Below are 20,146 nucleotides of genomic sequence, written 5' to 3'. Positions count from 1 at the left end.
TGGCTGTGATGCATATCTTTACTTTAATACTATTGCTATATTGTGTCCTTTTCCTGCAATAAACTATATAGATCTATAAGCACTGTCATTTTAAGTCCTATGAGACTTTAGCAGTCAAACCTCGTTTAACTGTTAACTGTTAGTGCACTGTGATGGGAATCTAAGTGTTTTTCATATTCTAATTTCTCCAAAAAAAATCCTCTACATCCAAAAAGTTGACCAAAAAAAATCTGAGGTACTGTATTTTTATCTTCTTCTGAACTGTTGGGTGGTATTCCTATGTAGTTGCAAGTTAACACACTAGAGTGGTCAGATCCATGAACTTTATTTTTAAAAGGCTATTCCTGAAAGAAATACCTTGCTTTTTTACTAGGAACTAGACCTGCCCTGGCAATATTAGATATTTTTATTTAAATTTAGTTAATTTTTTATGACAGTAGGTTCGTCCTAATATGCACAGCTGTTTCCTTAGACATCGAGTTACAAAAGGCTTGGTGTTCCCTAGGAAGAATGGCAATCTGCAGTTGTTGGCAAGTGATCTGGAAACCGTGACTCTAAAATGGCAAATGGTGGGCCTTCTGCCTGCTACAGATACCAGAGAAGACACCAGGTTGCAGGACTGGTGGATGATGAAAAGAAACCTGATAGCAATTGTGTGGTGGACACCAGGCTGCTTGTTTTCCTCCACAACTTTGACAAGAGGGGGCACCAAGCAGTGCCAAGGATCTAAAAATAGAGACTTTATTAAATCATTCAGTTGAGCTATCTTTGTTGAAGTAATCGTCTTATTTAATAACCATGCAAAAAGCCAATGCTAGAGACACGATGAGATGAGAAAGAGGGAAGAGTCCAGGATGGCTTGGCCAACTGAGTCAGTTGTGATAGTGTTGAGCCTGCGATGCCTTTGCACATCCAGATAATGTCCACAGACAGTTGGGAACAGGACCTGGGGCTCAGGGCCAGGCCTAGACTAGAAGGTCCAGGCTTAGGGCCTCCCCTCCCACGTAGCCTCTGGGAATTACTGGTGGATATGCAGAGGGGAAGACCTGTGCACAGGTGAGATAACCCGGGAGGATCCAGGAGAGAAGAATAGGCCCCAGGGAAGCACCCTGTGGACATCCACCCTTAATGGAGGAAGAAGACAATCCAGTGGAGGAGGTTGAAAATCAATGAGATGGGAGAAAGCGGTATCTCAGAAACCCAAAAGAGGAGGGACATTCAAAGGAATGGTCAGTAAGGCCTGAATTGTGTCCACTGGAAATGACACTTGGGTCAGGGTTCTCAGCAGTACACTGAAGCAATAAGGTAGAAATCAGCAAGAGATTGAAGAGTAAATAAAAGGTGAAAAAGTGGACATATCAGTAGATGTATTCTTTCTGGAAACTGAGCTCTAAAAGACAGTGACATTGCCAGAGGGATAGTTTTTGTTTTGAAGATTATTTTGAACATGACTATTTGCTGAGGGAAAACACACACACACACACACACACACACACACACACACACACACAGAGGCTGGAGTTATAAGAAAGATGATAACTGGTGAAGCCAGTTCCTGAAAGAGGAGAGAAAGATTAGAATCTAAGGACAGTTGTGTGGATTAGACCTGGTCAAAAGGCTCCCCTCTTTCTCTGCAGTACTGAGAGAAGTGTCTTTGTAGAGGGTTGAGAAGTACAGTTGAGTGATGAGAGGAAGACCCAACTTTTCTCTTTAGAAGCTTAGCTAGTACAGGCAAGGAGAGAAAGAATTTAACCAGGGAATGCAAATGCAGGTAAATCTATAGAGAATTGGAGCAGAAAAGCTGAGGAAACTGACACCTGATGGCCTCTATTTTCTCTGTGAAAAACGAAACAGTATGATAAGAGAACAAAGTGAAGGTTTGGAATAGCCACTGAGGAGAATGTGGAGGGGTGTGTAATAGAATTGCAGAGTAGTACTTAGACCAGGGAATATATCCCCTAAGTGTGCACCAATCCACATGATTGTAAGGTTTCTCAAGCAGGATTCAGTCAAGTGTAGAATGGGCAGGTATTTCTGTGGTGTGTGAAAAAAGACACTAGGCTACAAAGGCACGGTCGAAACCCATGACCACTTCAAAGTACACCCGCCCATCCCCACCCCACAGATTTTTCATGGGTCAAAATACTGAGTATCTAGAGAATGGAGACTTTTTTCTTCTTCTGGGGCCTAGGATTAATCCCTTATATTCAGAAGACATTCAGATATTGTTGACTGATTGGATTAATTAATAAATAAAATCTGACTCTGCTAAACATTTCTGAATACAAGCATTAGGTTTAAATTTTTATCTACTAGAGGTGAATATATTGAATAATTCAAAGCATTAGAACACTGTTCCAAGAGCTATATTCCCATAATTTACTTATGCTTAAAATGATTAGACTGATGCCAAACTCTAATAAAACCCATTCTGTAACACAAAAGTTTATTAGAATAAAAATACATGTACCGTATCCAACATTAAAATTATTTCACATTGCATGTAGATTTTACCTCCATTAGTTTTTTTTTAATGCTTTTAAAGTCTGTGCTTTAATTAATTTGCACATCTGTAAACAAATCTTAGATCACCAAAGATGCAATGTATCCATTAAATGCCGAACATCAAACTTTAGGAATTGGAACTGATAGTTATATCCTATTGCACTAAATATTCCTCTAAAATTCTGGACAGAGAAGAAAAAAGAGATTAAAATAAATCACTTGAAATGAGGTAAGTTGTATGAAAAGGTTTTTAATAGCAAATATCACCAATGTTGAGATAAGAATATTAAAAATATTCATGGAAAATTCACTTAAATGTTTGCATAGTCTAGGTTATTTTTTAAAACTAAAAATTACCCAAATTTCTTATTAGAAAAAGAGACAATTACTGGTTCTGTAAGATTTGTGTACATTCTGAGTCTTTTATTTAGAAAAAAGAAGTGATACAAACATTCACAAGTTTAGCAAAAAGGAAAAAAAAGTGACTATTAGGACCAACATTTCAAGCTGCCTTTTGGAAAGAAAATTAAAAACAGAGGTAGATGGTTAAATATATTAGTAGCCAAGTTACTCAAATGACTAATTTTTGTTTTGGTAGACATTCACCAAATTTTCATGCTTGAAGACAAACAGTAAAAAATTTAGGAGAAGAGAGTAAGATCTAGCACAGGTTATTTTCCTTTTATCAAAGAAAAGTAATAAAAATAAACCAGGCTTAAGACCCCTGTTATGGATATGATTGTATAAAGCACTACAGTTCATGCACTTTTTAAAGCAGGAGAATGAACCTTATCCCTAAGCTTCCTAGGTTTATTTGAGGCCAAGCCCCAAGCCCCAGCAGGCCTGGTCAATCAAAGTAGGACTGTAGAGTGCCTCGGCGCCGGACATCGCAGGTCCAGCAGTGGAAGCCTCCTCCCAGGGAATTGGCATTACGAATGTTAACCTTAATGGTACTGATACCTGCATGGAAAGAGAGAGACGTGGCCAGTTAGATGGACTCACCTGAAGATTCTTCTATAGAAATGAGCCTAAAAATGGGTAGGAATACTGTGGTTCTAACCCTTAAGTCCACCCCAGAATAGTCTTTCAGTTTTATTCGTCAATTGTATTTCATCTAATCTATTCCACTGCTAATATAAAACCTTCACCAGAAAGTCAGCAGAGACTCTGAAGTCTATTTTGTTCTATTGACTATTCACAAGTCAACAGGTTTCATGAGCGGATATATCTGACAAACGTTCAGAAACAATCCAAATAGTAAAATTTCAAGGCCTTTTAGAATTATGCTTTAACTACTTTGTCAGACTGGTTCTAATTTTACCATGTCAATTTAGTAAGAAAAGTATCATTTAGCCAACCTGAAAAGTTGACTTTACCTACCCACATATAAGCATATAAGCATATAAGTTTATCTGACACAATTAGCTTGACCAAGCCACCTTAAGGAAACAATGGAACAGAGCTCATCTGGGTTGTATGGTCATACAGGTATCAGAGCTACTCAGGCAATTAGTTTAATCCAGCACCATTTGTATTAATATGGTTAAGATGTACATGGCCCAGTCAACCAAAGGTATTTTAGAAGAATCTGTTGTGTTTGGCATAATGGGGTTTTAAAAAGAAAATCTATTCTTCTCTCTTGAGGAATCCATTATTTTGAGAGGAAAGCTAAGCTACAGAGTTGCTAAAGGGTCCACTGGTATAGTTAGAAAGGCAGCATGAGTCATCTGGAAAGCCTTTCATGAGAAAGTAAGACTGAGGAGGGCTTTGAAGAGTAAAAACAGGGTTTGGACACGGGTTCAGGAGTGGGCTTGGGATAAGAAGTGGGCTTTTAACCATGAGCATGTGTTTCCTGATAGAAAGACATATCTATCTTAGTCAGATGGCTAGAGCCATATAACCCTGAATTGGAGAGAACTTAATTTGCTTTAACAAGTTCCCTATGTTCAAAAAGACTTTATTAAAAACAAAATTATAAATCAAATATTTGGTACTTAATAATATTTTAAGTTGAGAAACAATAAAATCTTAATGGACAAGGAAACTGAACCCAAGCAATTGGCTTATTTAACAAAAGCCACGAAAAAAAAAGTGGGATAGCATTAGGGGTGAAATCATTAGATTGGGCTCAATCTAAAACTAATGGGCTAATCTTTTTAAACTGATACTTCATTAAAGAGGGATGTTTCAAAGGGGCAAACAATATCTTCTGAATAGTACACCTGAAATATAAGACATAAATCAAAACATGACTTGATTTCAACAAGTGTACCGCCTGGCTTTATTTGACACTTAGGATATGTCAAGTAGAATGATAGTGATAAACACACACTTCTGCACCCTAATAACAGCCATATGAAACTTCTTTCAACGCTTTTCTCGGTATAGAATAACTGGTCTAAATTTTGAATACCACGATAAGCAAATTCCCACCCAAGTTATAACCAGTTCTGCTAAAAGTTCAAAGCTGAAATGATTTACTGACATCCTCTATTGTATTTCATTACTTTGTTCACAGTGCTTATCACACATATAAGTCACTTCTATATCTGTATCCTTATAGTCCTTTAAAATATGTAATGACAAATTACTTTTAAAGGACCCCAACAATTTCTTATTTGGCGAAGGGCCAAATCATCTATATGCTTATCTGCAAAGGGGTAGTTCTCCACACTTGGGCACCAGGAAGTTAGATAAGTCACAGAAGATTGATAAACTTATTGCTAAGAGGGTGTCTAAGGAGCCTGGGATGCATCTCCAACCTTTTGAGGTTGTGATTGTTGAAAACAAATATATTGTCCATCTATGAAATAACAACTTGGTACTTCTAAAAGGAACAGAAATTTAATTAGATAAATCATACATCAGACCTAGCATGTCATTTCTTCTCATTTAATATTTTTGAATATGAACGTGTTTCATTTATGCTGGGTACATACCCAGCTTTTCAAACATCTTTTGAATCGGGACTTCGTTGGCATCCACCATAACACGCTTTTCATCTAGCATTAAGACATTCATGGAAAGCCATTTGGACGACATCCAGAGTGGGTGATCTAAAAATAGCAATAACCGTTAAATCATGTCTGCTGTTATTCTTGGTTAAAGCAAGGATTCAGAAGTGAAGAATATTCAAGTGACAGCTCAATTCTTTCAATAGTTCAGTTTCCCTGTGAAAATTTATTTTAATCTTAAGACTATCTGTAAATGTTATGAATCAATCCATACTCATTACACATTTGAATTTCACCTTGTCTTTAAAAAGCCATTTCTTGCTTTCTGTGATATTGTTTTATACTGATTTTTCCTGTCTTTTCATTTTCATTTTCTATGGAAGGAGAGGTTGTGAACACAAGTCCAGCCTTGTTCTAGCACCCCTAGTGCCAAGCACCAGTTTATGCTTACCAGGGAAATATTCTAAAAATTGCTAATATGCAGGCTGCTGTCTATAGGTGAAAGATTCTTGGCCACTGAAGTAATTATTTTAGGCTATGAGTATACAAAAGTAAACATACCATCTGGGATGACTGGTATTGGAGGAGTAACTATGGTCCATCCTGCTTTCTTGAAAAGATCAATCTGCAAGACCAAAATAAAAACAACCCCCCAAACCCAAAGAGGCTTAAATCTATAGATACTATTCTTATCATTCTTGGTCTCTGATAGTCCTTATGATTAATAATTCTTTTTGAGAAGCTATCTTCTCAACTGCCAAAATTAAAAAATTAAAATTTCAAAACATTTGGATGATTTTGTCTGCATCTTAGTTAAAATGTACATAAAATCCTCAGATTGCCAGATTAAAGTTAAAAAGTAACAGAAATGTTAAAGCTTTTAAAAATATTCTTGTGCTTTTCACAGGTTTCAGAGATTTTAAAAGACCAAAGATATTTTCCTTGAGAAATTCTCATTAAAGAAAATGAAAATATTTCCTATTAGTTAGTTGTAAGGAAACAAAATATGACTATGTCAAACCCACAGTCCATCCGCTTCATAGTCTGTCACTTTGCGTCTGTGACTATGGTATAAAGACAGATGTTAGGAATATACTCCCAAAGAACCATAACTGTCCCTAGTGACCTATTATAACCCAACCATCCCTAGTTCACATACCCACTTAGTATATAAATTATATTAAATAAATATTTAATAATATATATGACTGATTTATATAAATTATATGTAAATAAAATGAAGTAAATAAGTAATTTTGGTCATTGGTCTAAATATATAGAATAGAAATGAACAGTGATATGGTAAAATAGTGAATTTTGCAATGGCGCACTGCAGCCCAGCAAATAACACAAAATCACTCACCGCCCAACTGGAAGTAGGGGGCAGCGGGCAGAAGTAGGAGGCTGCAGGGGGGGATAGACCTGCTGCAGTGCAGTGGCTCTGCTCCTCCCCTGCAGGGTGGGCCTGGCTGAAGGGAGCCCCACTGGAGAGGGAAGAAGACACCCACTGCCTAGTGGTGTTACCCCAGACATGCAGAGATCATCTTGTTTGCAATTCATCTGCTGAGGAACCTCGGCTGCAAGTTATGAGATAATACCACTCTGTTCAATAAAAACACACACATACACACAAACTTGAGGCTCAGACAGCAGCAAGCAGGCAAAGTCAGAGTCTGATGACACTACACTAATTATCACGGCTATAGTGTATACTTCTGAGTGTCGGACATCCTGTAGTAAATATATCATAAGCAATCCAATGATAATCATGTGAGCATTGCTGAATCTGTCATTTAGAACCATTAGGAATCACGGAAGTGCTTAAAATAATAGTGGCAATTCCTTCAGTTGCCAAACTCTCTTGATTTTCCAGAGTCCTAAGAACTCCCCTACCTGGTGACATGGTCGGTCAGGATTGGAAAGCACAAGACCGGGCCCGATGATATTGAAGGTGGCATCAATGTGCATCGGATTGGGGTCTTTAAAGGAGATGATATGCACTCTGTAGTCTGGAGCGAGATGCTTACGCATCCATTCAATGCCCATGTAGTTTGTCACCTGAAAATAAAAAAGGAGACATAAACCTATAAAGATTTGGTTCTATGTTTAGATAACTAAAAACAGGATGAAAATACTTTAATTTCGGAAATTTAAAGTATAATAATAAAGTGAGAAATTTCTGAGGTAGCCTTTATCAACCTGGCTTCTCTGTGCAAAGATGTCTCTTCCAGCTCGAATGAAGTCAGCAGCATCAAAGCATGGCTCGAACTCAGTCGTCACAAATTTTCCCTGAGCAGCCAATTTGTGTCTGTCTTCTACAGAATGGATGGGGTAATCCTAATTGGAACAAGAATGAACACACACAATGCCTTGGTTCATGAGGAGATGACTCATAGGGCCTTCATTACTAAGAAAATTAATTCAACATCATCATTTCCTGAAATACTACTGACCTGTTCTAGACTGAAACATGCATGGGAAGATGTAGGCCCATGCTAAGCAAACCAAAATAAACCAAACCACCAACAAAAAAATTAAAAACTAGGCATGACAAGTTCCTGATACTTGGAAGCAAGTGGTACAGAGGGAGTAATGAAACTGAAAATATTCCATGACCCATCCAATGATTTATGTATCTATCTACAGTATTGAAAATCTGCAAGATGAAGTCATTCTGTTCTTTTGAAAAAGGAAGTTGGCCCTGAGCCTAAAATGCGATGCCATGCATCCCTTACCAAATTTGACCGGGTGTGCGGTTGGGTAATAGATTCATTACTTACTTCTGTCTTTAAACCCATAAAGCGTTTAAAGAAATTTTCATTTTTTTATTCTTTCTATAAGTGATCAAATAGTAAGTGATCTAATAAGAGACATATACTTCCTTTTACTGTGAATATGGCCTACAGACCAAATTCTTTTTCTAGAAGAGGCTGGAGTTCAGCCTAGTGACTGTTCTGTCTCCACCAATGAATAGCTGTGCGCCTTTAGACAAGTTTTCCTCCCTGTAATGGAATGAAACTACTCACTCATGGGGTTGTTGTGAAAAATAAACAGGACTGAGGATGTAAATAAAGTACTTAGTTCAAGATCTGGCACATGGTAAACACCAATAAGTGTTAGCTATTATTATTACTGTTATTATAACATCATTTACTCTTATTTTCATCATAAAACAATCAGTTTTCGAAAAGTAGGTGATCTCAGCTTCTGAAATACATAATAAATACAAGGTATCAGAGAATCTCTCAGTCTCTGTGGATTATTTAGAAAAGTTACTAATAAGCTCTCCCATAATTGGGGACTTACCTGGTCATAAAGCTCATCAGCCATTGTGGGCTTAGGAGCTGTTGTCCACTTGGCCCCGCGGCGGAAGTAGTCTTTGATAATTGCTCTGTATGCGCGGTACTCAAAGAAGCGAGCGCGCCAGGCCATGGGAGCCTCGATAATCTCATTTCCCACAACTATCAGGATGTCTCGAGGCATCGCACCATATAAACCTGTCAGGCCAGAAAGTTCAAGAGCAACTTCAGTGATGCTAATTTCCAAGACAGAAGAGTCTATATAATGTGATTTCATTCTTTGGTAAAAAAAATAAAAATTACAGAAAACCTACATGTGTATATGTACATAATTATACGCAAATGAAAAAATATTAAATGATACATGCCAGACTGTTGACATGAATTCTGTGTGGGTATGGTGAAGCCGGGCCAAATGGAAAAAAAAAAAAGAAAAAGAAAGGAAGAAGAAAAGAGAAAAAGAAGCATCTCTTGTTCAAAGACATCTTGAACCACCAAGTTTTCACCTTTTATAACTCCTAACAGAGTTTTTCAGGGAATATCAGTACCACAAGATGAAAATTGGGCCAAGGATCACTTATACAACTGTAAATTAGAACACACCGAACTCCACAACTAAGGAGCCCACCTGCCACAACTAAGACCCAGCACAACCAAATAAATAAATAAATAAATAAATATTAAAAAAAAAAAAAGAACACACTGAACTCAGGCACAAAAACAATCCTGCAGCAGTGTCAGTTAAAAATAAGATGGGAATGTTTCTGTTCCCCTTTTAATTTCTGTTCTTGAGGAAAATTAAATGGAATCCACTGGTCTTATGTAAGGAAATGCTCATGAAGTTTAGAAAAACTGCTTCTTTCAAGGAAATTCTAGATTTACAATGGAGTTTAAAATGTGTACATCTAAATCTTACCAAAAAGAACCAAACTGTTCCTAAATAATCTTTAAAGTTTTCAAGGATTATTAAAACAAAGGGATCTCTGAGAAATAATCAGAGCTTTCTCCTTACAGATTAAGAGAAATTAAAAAATTAAGACTCTAGCAGTTTAAGTATCCAGTATCACTTACCCGTAGACTCAAAATCAGGAGTTTTATACTTCAAGGACCAGTCAATGGTGTCAGGCCTCCTCACTGTCACTCCTTCCATTTTTAAAATATTGCACATTTCTTCAATTTCGGCAACAGCCTTTTTCAAATGATCTTTGGGAAAATGATGGCCCCCATACTTTTGGTAAAAAGTCCAGTACTTTTCATATGTGTTGGCCTAGAACCAGAAGAAAGTAAGTGAAATACTTACAGGAAAAAATTACAGCTCAAGATAGGTTCATAGGTTGTGAACAATTACTTGTATAACTTAATGGAATTGAGACCGAGACCACATCTGGTGCAGTGTTCATCCCCAGTACCAAGCACACTGACGCTGGGAAGACACTCAATATTTGCTGAATGAAGATCTCTAAATTCTCTGGATGTTTTGAGACCTTTTGTTCCTTCGGCCTGAGATCTCATGCCTTACCACACACAGCATGTCTGTCCTCACATGGGCTTGGAATGCTCTTGGGCCACTTTTTACATGCTTCACAGACAAAATAGGACATGGACGCTCCCATTAGACAGTCTCAATGAAACCAAATAAGAGAACAAACAAAATAGCTTAAGAGAATAAAAGCACACCTATACGAAGATAAAACCATGGGCTACCCAGGCATCCCAGAATTCTGTCTAAATAACAGCACTTCAAGATACTTTGTAGGAAAATAGAACACTGCTCCCTTAAAGGTTAGGGACATACTCTCAACTATGCTTTGTTTCTCTTAAAAAGCCATTATTGATTATTTTCTCATTCAACAGAATCACCACTTGGCAAACCTGTGCAGCGGTGCAAGTCTACCTTTAGTGCTTCCTACACTTCCCTGCCAAAGTGTCTCTCCCCACCAACCTCTCTTCTCCCCAGTCCATCTAAGCTTTCATAGTGCTTCAGGTCCTTTCACCATAAAAAGAAGTGATTTGATAAGCAAATCCCCCAATTTTTAAGTAGCTGAAAAGAAAATCTTAACATTTAGGAAGTGTCCAAGGGTTATACGCATTTTAAAAGACAACTGAATGGAAAGCGGTTGAATGCTTTAAAAAGGCTCAATCAATTTGCTAAAAATTACTATTGAATTAGGGTAGGTACAAAAACTACAAAATACTGGTTTTCAAAAGTGGAAAAGTCTGGAAGGATTCTTCATTCAGATTGTTTTCCATGTGCAAAGTTCTCAGTCAAATTAAAAAATACATTGGGAAATGTAGGAGACACACATGGATATAATTTATTAAGACACATAAAGCAGAATTCCAATCAGAAGATCCAAATGCTAAGAAAAAGCCTTGGACCTTCATCAAAAGATTGGCAAAGCAACGTACATTTATATGTTTTAAGTTTTTAAAAAATGTTTAAAGCAGGTATTTTTATTTTATTCTTATTTTTAACATCTTTATTGGAGTATAATTGCTTTACAATGGTGTTAGTTTCTGCTTTATAACAAAGTGAATCAGTTATACATATACACATGTCCTCATATCTCTTCCCTCTTGCGTCTCCCTCCCACCCTCCCTATCCCACCCCTCTAGGTGGTCACAAAGCACCGAGCTGATCTCCCTGTGCTATGCGGCTGCTTCCCACTAGCTATCTCTTTTACGTTTTGGTAGTGTATATATGTCCATGCCAGTTTCTCACTTTATCCCAGCTTACCCTTCCCCCTCCCCGTGTCCTCAAGTCCATTCTCTAGTAGGTCTGTGTTAAAGCAGATGTTTTTAAAATGTTTCCTTGTATCGTTGATTAACCAACCACTCGTCCTAATCATGTCCGATAAGGTTTCCATTATTACAAATCAGATAACTTCAGACAGTGGTAAGTGCCATAAAGAAGGGGAAACTGGGTAATGAGATAGACTACCTAGATGTCTAGCTCTTTAATGTCAAAGACCACGTCTTTTCCAGATTATATGTCTCTACTTCCACTTTCACCTCAGCCTGAGAAATATCAAACATATGGAAGCAGACCTGCCTCTTGTTAGTTCAATACCTAGGTTCACATCAATTAGGCTGGAGCTGAGCCTGCTGGGGAGGGAATAAGAAGCTGAAAAACAGGTCTTCAGCAAACAAGGAGATGCCAGTGAAGCTCTAAAACAGGGGCTGGCAAACTAAAGTCCATGGGCCACATCTGGACTGCTGCCTGTTTTTGCAAATAAAGTTTTATGGAACATAGAAATACTCATTTACATATTGCCTGTGGTGGTTTTGCACTACAGTGGCAGAGTTGAGACTGGAGCAGTTGTGACAGAGACCTATGGTCTGCAAAGCCTGAAACATTTATTATCTGGCCCTGTAAAGAAAAACCTTGCCAAACCCTGTCTAAATGATCAGTTAGTTGCTTTATTTTTGAAGATCTGTAGGTAAACAATAAGCTCAATTTCTGGCCCATGAAAAATGTTATCAGAATTAAAAATTCGATTGCTTGTTAAGATCAATCCACTCTTTTAAAAAACAAAACAAAACAAGAGCACTCTACTGTTTTCTACTCCTAGGAGGTCCTGCAGTAGCAACCAGAGGAGAGGATAATAATGACTCTTTATATTCCTCTCAGACACATCCTGGTACTACTCATCCATTCACCACTTCCTCCTTCTCATGCCAGGCACATCTCTAGCAGCCCACGAGGGGACAAGAAGTCTTTGAAAATTTAACTGGGTTAAAGAGTTTCTGCTGCACAGCCATGTTTTCTTGCTGGACACATTCCAAAGTATCCCATGTGACTATCTGTGCAGAGTGAAGCTTGCTTGATAAAAGCAAGCTGGGAGAAAAAAGTTATTTGAACAAGTGTGAATTCTCTTGTATAGTTCATACTCTGACTAAGGTTGGACAAAGTCTGAATGATAGGCCAGACTACATTTTCCAAGAGATAGTTGGAAATTATTCACACTTCCTTTATAACCCTGCTAAATAAGTTAGCAATCATTTACCAAGTGTCTGCAAGATAAAAAAAACACACTATATTAAATGCTTAGCATGTGATGTTTTTAATAACCTGTTGCAGACATGTGGCTGCACTCCTAGAAACCTGATAGTCTTTCAGAGTCTAAAATCCTTTAGGGGTGTTTGCCAAATGAATTTTAAATACTGTCTTTGGAAGGCTAGGTAATCTCAATAGAAACATTATTTATCCAGCTGCAAACTGATATTACATTAACATTGATCGACTTTGTATTTTTTTATTAATTTTTATTGGAGTATAGTTGCTTTACAACATTGTGTTAGTTTCTGCTGTACAGCAAAGTGAATCAGCTATACGTATACACATATCCCCTCTTTTTTGGATTTCCTTCCCATTTAGGTCACCATGGAGCACTGAGTAGAGTTCCCCGTGCTATACAGTAGGTTCTCATTAGTTGTCTATTTTATACATAGTAGTGTGTATATGTCAATCCCAATCTCCCAATTCATCCCACTCAACTTTGTATTTGTATTTTTAAAAGGTCCTTTTATCAAGGGCTTTAGAAAAAAAAAGACAAAAGCAAAACAAAAAGCACATATTTGATGGAAAGTATTCACCACGTTTGCAGAATAAAAAGCCACATAGTGGGCTTCTCTGGTGGCGCAGTGGTTGAGAGTCCGCCTGCCGATGCAGGGGACACAGGTTCGTGCCCCGGTCCGGGAAGATCCCACATGCCGCAGAGCGGCTGGGCCCGTGAGCCATGGCCGCAGAGCCTGCGCGTCCGGAGCCTGTGCTCCTCAACGGGAGAGGCCACAACAGTGAGAGGCCCGCGTACCGCAAAAAAAAAAAGCCACAAAGCTTTCAAAAATTGTGCTTCCTGATGATCGTGTTCCTTGTTCCCATAAAATTTTTCTGGCACTTACATCTTCCAACATATATTATGCTCTAACTGCCTATAAATGGTTTACTACATTATTTTATATTTCATTGGTCCCAAACTGATTAATATATCTGTGTCATTTTTCTCCAACTAGAAGGTAAGACCTTCTAGTTGGCCATGCATGTCTTAGATTTAATTTCCTCTCCCTCAATACCTAGTTTCTTATGTGTCATAAAGCAGAAATAACCAGACAAATGAATGAAATCAATACTGCTAAAGCTACTATTATCTACAATTATTATACCCTCAACAGACTTGGCAAATTGCATCCATACAACTATAATGAGTTGTAGTTTTGTCCTTTAAAAATAAGTAACATGTAACCTTTTACCTTCCTATTTAATCTCATTAGGTAGATAGCAACCCTCTTAATATCTTCATTTTAGTGAGGCCCAGAAATTTGTGGAATCAAGATCACAAGGTCAAAGAGCTGATTAACTGAGATTAGCTAATAAGCTTTTATCAAATACCTAATTCAATCCTGATCTCCTGACTTCAGCCTGGCACACCTTCCAAAAGTCCATGAAATTGCAAAATCTAAAATCATAAATCAAGTGACAAAGAACTCAAAATAATGTCTTAGAATTCTGATTCCGTAAGATCACATGATATAAAAGTCAATTATTCTAAAGACAAATAGAAGGATAAACTATTGCCTGAATTTGAAATTTAATTCCACCCAATTAAAATGTTTAGGGGATGGGACTTCCTTTCAAGAAAAGACTTTAGGGCTTCCCTGGTGGCGCAGTGGTTAAGAATCCGCCTGCCAATGCAGGGGACACGGGTTCGAGCCCTGGTCCAGGAAGATCCCACATGCCACGGAGCAGCTAAGCCCGTGAGCCACAACTACTGAAGCCCGCGCACCTAGGGCCCGTGCTTCACAGCAGGAGAGGCCAACGCAATGGGAGGCCTGCGCACCATAATGAAGAGTGGCCCCCGTTCACCGCAACTAGAGGAAGCCCGCGCGCAGCAACGAAGACCCAACACTGCCAAAAATAAATAAATGAATAAAATAAATTTCTAAAAAAAAAATTTAAAAAAGACTTTAAAAAGATCGTGCCTTTTTAAAACATGTGGATGATACATAAATTAATCTGTTCATCAAATTTCAAATATCAAAACCAAAGGTAATTTCAGAACAACTAGAAGAAGTTATGACTTTTTCTATTACCTTCTCTTCAAGGTCTAACTCAAGAACTGTTTTCTTCATTTAGGAAGAAGACTTCCTAACTATCCAGCATTTGGTCATTGCTTTTCCCTTAGCTCTCCTGGTATTTGAATTCAACTGCCTTGCCAGCTAGTTGCCATAAGATACTTAGTATTAGTCTTCATTTCTATGTAATAAACATCATACCTCTCCAGATGGAAAACAAGTTCTTTTGTGCTAATAACTCTGGAGCCCTGATACAAGGTAGGCAACATTTCTGATGATGATGACAGTGATGTAACAGAACTTATTTCCTCAACCCACATTACAAATAAAAATGTTAATATTCAGGAAGAATTTAAGTACACTGAAGATATATTTGTAACCCATTATTAATGGAAGCTTAAGCTGCATCTGAAGTGTGGATGGAACCCTTATGCAGTATACAACCGGAATACCAGCCCACAGAGACTCTGGTCATAAAAATATTACAGATAAAGAGCACTAAGAGTTTTAAAAAAGGAAGATATTACTTGTTGCCAGGGAAATCCTGGAAGGCTTTGTGGGAGGTGCCACTGGAACTAGGTGGTAGGAAGAGGGGGAGGTTTAAACTGCAGACAAAAGGGGTGCAGGAAGGTAGGTGGGAGAGTTCTAGGTGGGAGCAAAGGCCTGAGGCTTGTTTGGTAGTAGTCTAATTTGGCTGTTTATATGGTTATCTCATAAAATCTGCTGAAACCTGGGTGAAATTATTAGAGGAGAGAGGCTAGCAAACTAGAGGCTTGATAGGAGCAGGTGAGTAACAATACTGAATTTGGGTTTTAAGAAATTACTCTGATAGAAGCTAGAGGTGGTTTAGAGAGTGCAGCAAATAGGGGAGACCAGTTGGGAGTTAACTGCAATACTCCAGGCAGTCGATGAGATCCTGACCTAAGGCAGTAGCAGAGGGATGGAGGTAAGGTTCATTTTGATAAAAGACTTGTTTGATCTTGGAGAATGGATGTGGAGGATGTGACCGAAGGAGAAATAAAGGTTTTAGCTTGAATAAATAGGAATGCCAAAAACTGAAAGGAAGGAATGAAGAACGTCCCAGGTTTGCAGAGTGGCTGGCAGCTGAACTCAAATGTGCCATGTTTGAGGTCCAGTGGCAATACCCAGCAAGGAATTTAACGTGTTCATATGGACAGAATTCAGGAGAGAGATCTGGACCAGAGTGGAGGAGTGGGAGGAAGCTATGAGAACAGCTACAGTGAAATTCTGTTCAGCCCAACATTACAGACCGTAAAGGAAGAAGATGTGAGGAATAGGGAAAGAACTAATATCCCCCCCACCCCACGAAACGGTCTCCCCAAACCTGAAGGAGGGAGTAATCATTGGTGTAGATGGTGTCAAATACTGCAGGGATGCCAAGTAAGAGATCATCAGCCACTGGATCTGGGTAGTCTTGGGTAAGCTAAAGTGAACGCAGTTACAGAGGAGAGTGGGAGCAGAAGCCAGACTGCAGACCATGAGGAATGAACCCGCTCAGACATGTGAAACCCGGCTTTACCTTCACCTCCACAGTGAATGGTGGAACACAGGCATTTTCTGCTCTGCCCACTATCACTTCCTCTAAGGGGTCCCATTCGTTGTAAGAGGAGACAGGGCAGTCCTTGGGCAGAGGATCAGTGGCCTTGTCGTCAGCTGCACAGGAATTCCGGGAGGAAGCCGTAGCTGCCTGGGTGCTCTGGAAAGTTCGCTGCACCCATCCCGTTACAGTTCTTCCAAGCTTCCAAGAACAAAGAAAAGATTATTGTGTGGTCCTGCACAGTACTTGGGGGAGGGGGAAGTAGAGGTGGGATGAAAACCCAGGATAACACAGCCAGGCATTTAAAATCTTTTAGGAGAATGTAAACAGATGTTAGTGGATAGGTGGGTAGTGGGGTTACAGATTTTACTTTTGTGTTTATTTATACATTATCTATTATGTTAATTGGTATAACTCTTTAAAACTTCTTGGAAGATTTTCTCCCCAAAGACCATACACCCCCATTGATATCTCGGAATGGTTTTCTGCAATCAAGCCTTAAGCAAGTTTTCTGCAGGTGATGGGTCACCCTTCTTCCCAGAAAACCACAGAAAGTGGCTCTGGATCTCCCTGCCAAGTCCAGCTGGGGAAGGGAGCCTCCTGTCCCTTTCAGTACCAAAGGTTACTAATACTAAGTATTAGGATCCCCTCCCCCGGCCCCACGCAAATGAAAATATAGAAGCATTTTAAATGACTTTATCTTTCAGAATAATCAGCTTCAAACCATCAATTTGTCCTCACTGACACACACTTCACATTATTTGGCACTGCAATTATGAGAGAGTGACCAAGTGCCATGGGCTTATTTTACAGATGGTCCACAGTACCCTAGCCAAGATAAGGATTAACTAACCCAGGTACAAACTTAAACAACTAGGAAGGAGATCTAAGAACTTCAGAAAAGGCTTTTGAAAATGTAGAGCCCATAAACTCTAGAGCAGGGAGAGTCCCTCATACACTGGGCAAACCTCAACCCCACAAATCTCTATCCGGTTCTGTTAAAAGCCTTAGGAAGGAGGCAGGAGGGGAGCCAGGGTGGAGACTACAAAGCAGGACGGAGTGACAGCTGTTCTGAAGTTAGTTGCTGGCGGAAGCCAAACTGCCTGGCTATTCCCGTCCCAGGAGCTAGGGAGGGTTTGCTGCAGACGCTTGTCTGCATACCAGGGAAGCGGAGGGCAGGACCGGGCAGAAATCTGGGTACAGACCGAACTCGTTCCAACTCCTCTCGCGACTCAGGTCTCCACGTTACACTTGGAATGAGCCTGCTCGCTCCCCCTCCGTCCCCGAGTCCCACTTCGCCCCTTCTCCCGTCCATCCACGGTACACGCATGCCCAATTCTCTGCCCACCCATAGCGATGAGCCGCCAAAAGGCCGCCCTTTTTCACTAAGCGGTGTTGCTTGTCGCCCTCGCCCCCTCCGGCTGGGGAGGGCGGCGCCCCCCGCGCTGACGGCCAACGCAGCCCGAGGCGCGCAGACCGCAGCTGTGCCCACTGGGTGTGGCCCCAACGCACGCCCCCTTCCCCTGGGACACCGCCAAGCTTCCGGCAGCCGGCAAAGGCTCCTGAAGCCGAGCTTCCAAGGGGGCCCAGAAAGGACAGGGTCGTGCAAGGCTGGTGGGGGAAAGCCAGGAAAGGAGAGGGGGAAGAGAGCACGCGGCTGCCCGATGAGGCGGCGGCGCACGCACCCGAGACCCGATGTAGTGCACCGCTTCGGCGCCGCGGCTCCCGCCGCGCAGACACCGCACCCGCAGCATCGCCTCGCGCCTGCCTGGTCCACAAGCCGACTGTGCCCAGCACTCAGCCACCTCCTTCCGAGTGCCCCGAGAGCGCGCCCGCAGCAGGGGGTCCCAGTGCTCGGCCTTTTGTAGCCTCGCCCCGCCCCGGCCGCCCCACCCACCCCCGCGAGCCCCATTGGCTGCCGGGAGCAGGTGGCGGGGCCGCGAGCGCACGGCGGCGCGCGGGGCCGCCCGGGAGTTAGGAAGAGCAGTGAGAGCGGCGGACGCGGGGTGAAGTCCCCCGGGCTGGCCCTCTTTTAGCTAGTCAGTCCGCCCACTGGTTTCTGCCGGGCTCCGCCAGCCCCGCCCGGGTCCGCCGAACCAGGCCCCCAGTCTCAGGGACGGGGGGGAGGACGCGATTTCTGACGAATCAAGTAATGATATATACACGTATGGTTTTAAATTTACATTTATGGATTTAAATATGCAAAGCGTGAGTAGAGTCTCACGTTCAAATTCATCTCCGTGCACTGATCCAGTCCCCTCATTTTGCAGTGAACGAAACCACCTCAAGTTTAGGTGGCTTCTTAGGGCAACACCGGGATGGAGCCTGGAGGGGACCAAGTCTGGAACTCAGGTCATCCGCTCCCCGGGGTGCTGCGTGGTCCACCCACTAGCCTGTTACGTGTTCTTTGGAATACTTGTCGTTTCAAATAGTCTTCGGCCATGTGTCCCTGGCTTGAGAAACTCAGTCATGAAAATAGAGATAAATGTGGGCCAGAAATGGGGGAGGACTACAGGGAATTTTTTCCCTTGTATTTCATGTGTTTAAAATTTTGTTTCAATTTGATAAGGATACATTTGTTAGAAAAGTAGCTCCCAAACAGTGCAAAGTTTTAATTGCTGCGGATTTGTGCAAAACTGGAGAACTCGGTTTAACATTTATATTGTTAGAAGGAGAGGGGACAGAGAGTATTTCATGTCTGTGCCTACAATATATGTAATTACTTATTTTTAATAAGTAGTTAAGAGCTGTCTTTTAAACTGTGTTGTCTCGCACTCATTTTCCAGTTCAGGCACTAGACAAGCAGGATAGCATGGTGGAAACAGCCATGGTGAGGGAATTGGGAGTACTGGGTTCCGGTCTTGACTCTGTTATAGACTACCTTGTGTCTTTTTGAGTTGCAATCTTCTTATCCTCAAAGGGAGAACAATTGCATTTATTGTCCCAAGCACACAAATGGGCCAAAAGGAGAGATCGTACACGTAGAACTTAATGTGGCACTAAGAACTATACGAATTTGAGGTAATATTTTACCAGCCCTAACAATAAGGAGGCCTCCAAATGTGATAATCAGGTGAAAGGAGTCAATAAATCTAGGTTCTAGTCTTAGCTTTGCTACTAACTTGCTTTATGACCTGGGATCAAATTCCTTCACCTTTCTCATAAAGGTGTCACACTTCTAGCAAAGGCTTTGGGAAATCTCTAACATTTCTCAAAATTTACAGAGTGCCTTCTCCCAGCAATTAAATGCAGCCACCTCTAAGTTCTAATTCTCTCAGTGTACTTAGCGTGGCCAGAGATCTGCTGCTCTTCAATAAAGGAATGTAAGGGGACAGTAAGTATACACAACAAGTGGTATTGACATTACTTGTTCCATTTCTGTCTGAGATCTGAGGACATCCTCATGTCACTCATTAAAGGCACTATTTTGATTTTGTAGATGTAAGAATTGGGAGTGTCTGGAAATAATAAGGCCAGGAGGTTATTAAGTTTTACATTACAAAAAAAAACTCATTATAGTCATAGAACATATGTTTATCTCCTGGAATCCAGAGGAAAGTGTATGGATAGAGCCACCCAAACCAGTCCTACCACTGTAAAAACAAATCAAAGCACTTTCCTCACCCCCTAATTTTCTTTTCCTATTTATTAATTTATTATTCATTTATTTTTTGCTCTTGAAAAAGTTCTGTAACAATTTTTAGATTGACCTTATCAGTTGGAAGCACACGTCTTCCACACTGGTTTGTTTGTGTACT

At 40.5% G+C, this 20,146-nt stretch overlaps 2 protein-coding genes across 2 annotated transcripts in view; one reads left to right on the top strand and one right to left on the bottom strand.

Moving 5' to 3' along the window:
• LOC308614965 (uncharacterized protein) overlaps positions 1-20,146 on the top strand; it is a gene marked incomplete at its 5' end in the record, with an annotated part of 104,086 nt that overhangs the window by 75,804 nt on the left and 8,136 nt on the right. The gene's annotated exons all lie outside the window — the stretch shown is intronic.
• GATM (glycine amidinotransferase) lies at positions 2,910-18,241 on the bottom strand. The gene is made up of 9 exons (XM_081227097.1): positions 18,074-18,241; positions 16,371-16,589; positions 9,830-10,025; positions 8,766-8,956; positions 7,659-7,796; positions 7,353-7,517; positions 6,021-6,084; positions 5,445-5,561; positions 2,910-3,465 (listed from the first exon to the last, which is right to left on the bottom strand). The coding sequence occupies exons 1-9, from the start codon at positions 18,140-18,142 to the stop codon at positions 3,353-3,355; spliced, it is 1,272 nt and encodes a 423-aa protein (XP_081083223.1). The 5' UTR covers positions 18,143-18,241; the 3' UTR covers positions 2,910-3,352.

Source organism: Mesoplodon bidens (assembly GCF_964165515.1).
Source record: "Mesoplodon bidens genome assembly, chromosome: 3".
Taxonomy (NCBI): domain Eukaryota; kingdom Metazoa; phylum Chordata; class Mammalia; order Artiodactyla; family Ziphiidae; genus Mesoplodon; species Mesoplodon bidens.
This window is presented reverse-complemented; position numbering and strand designations above follow the sequence as displayed.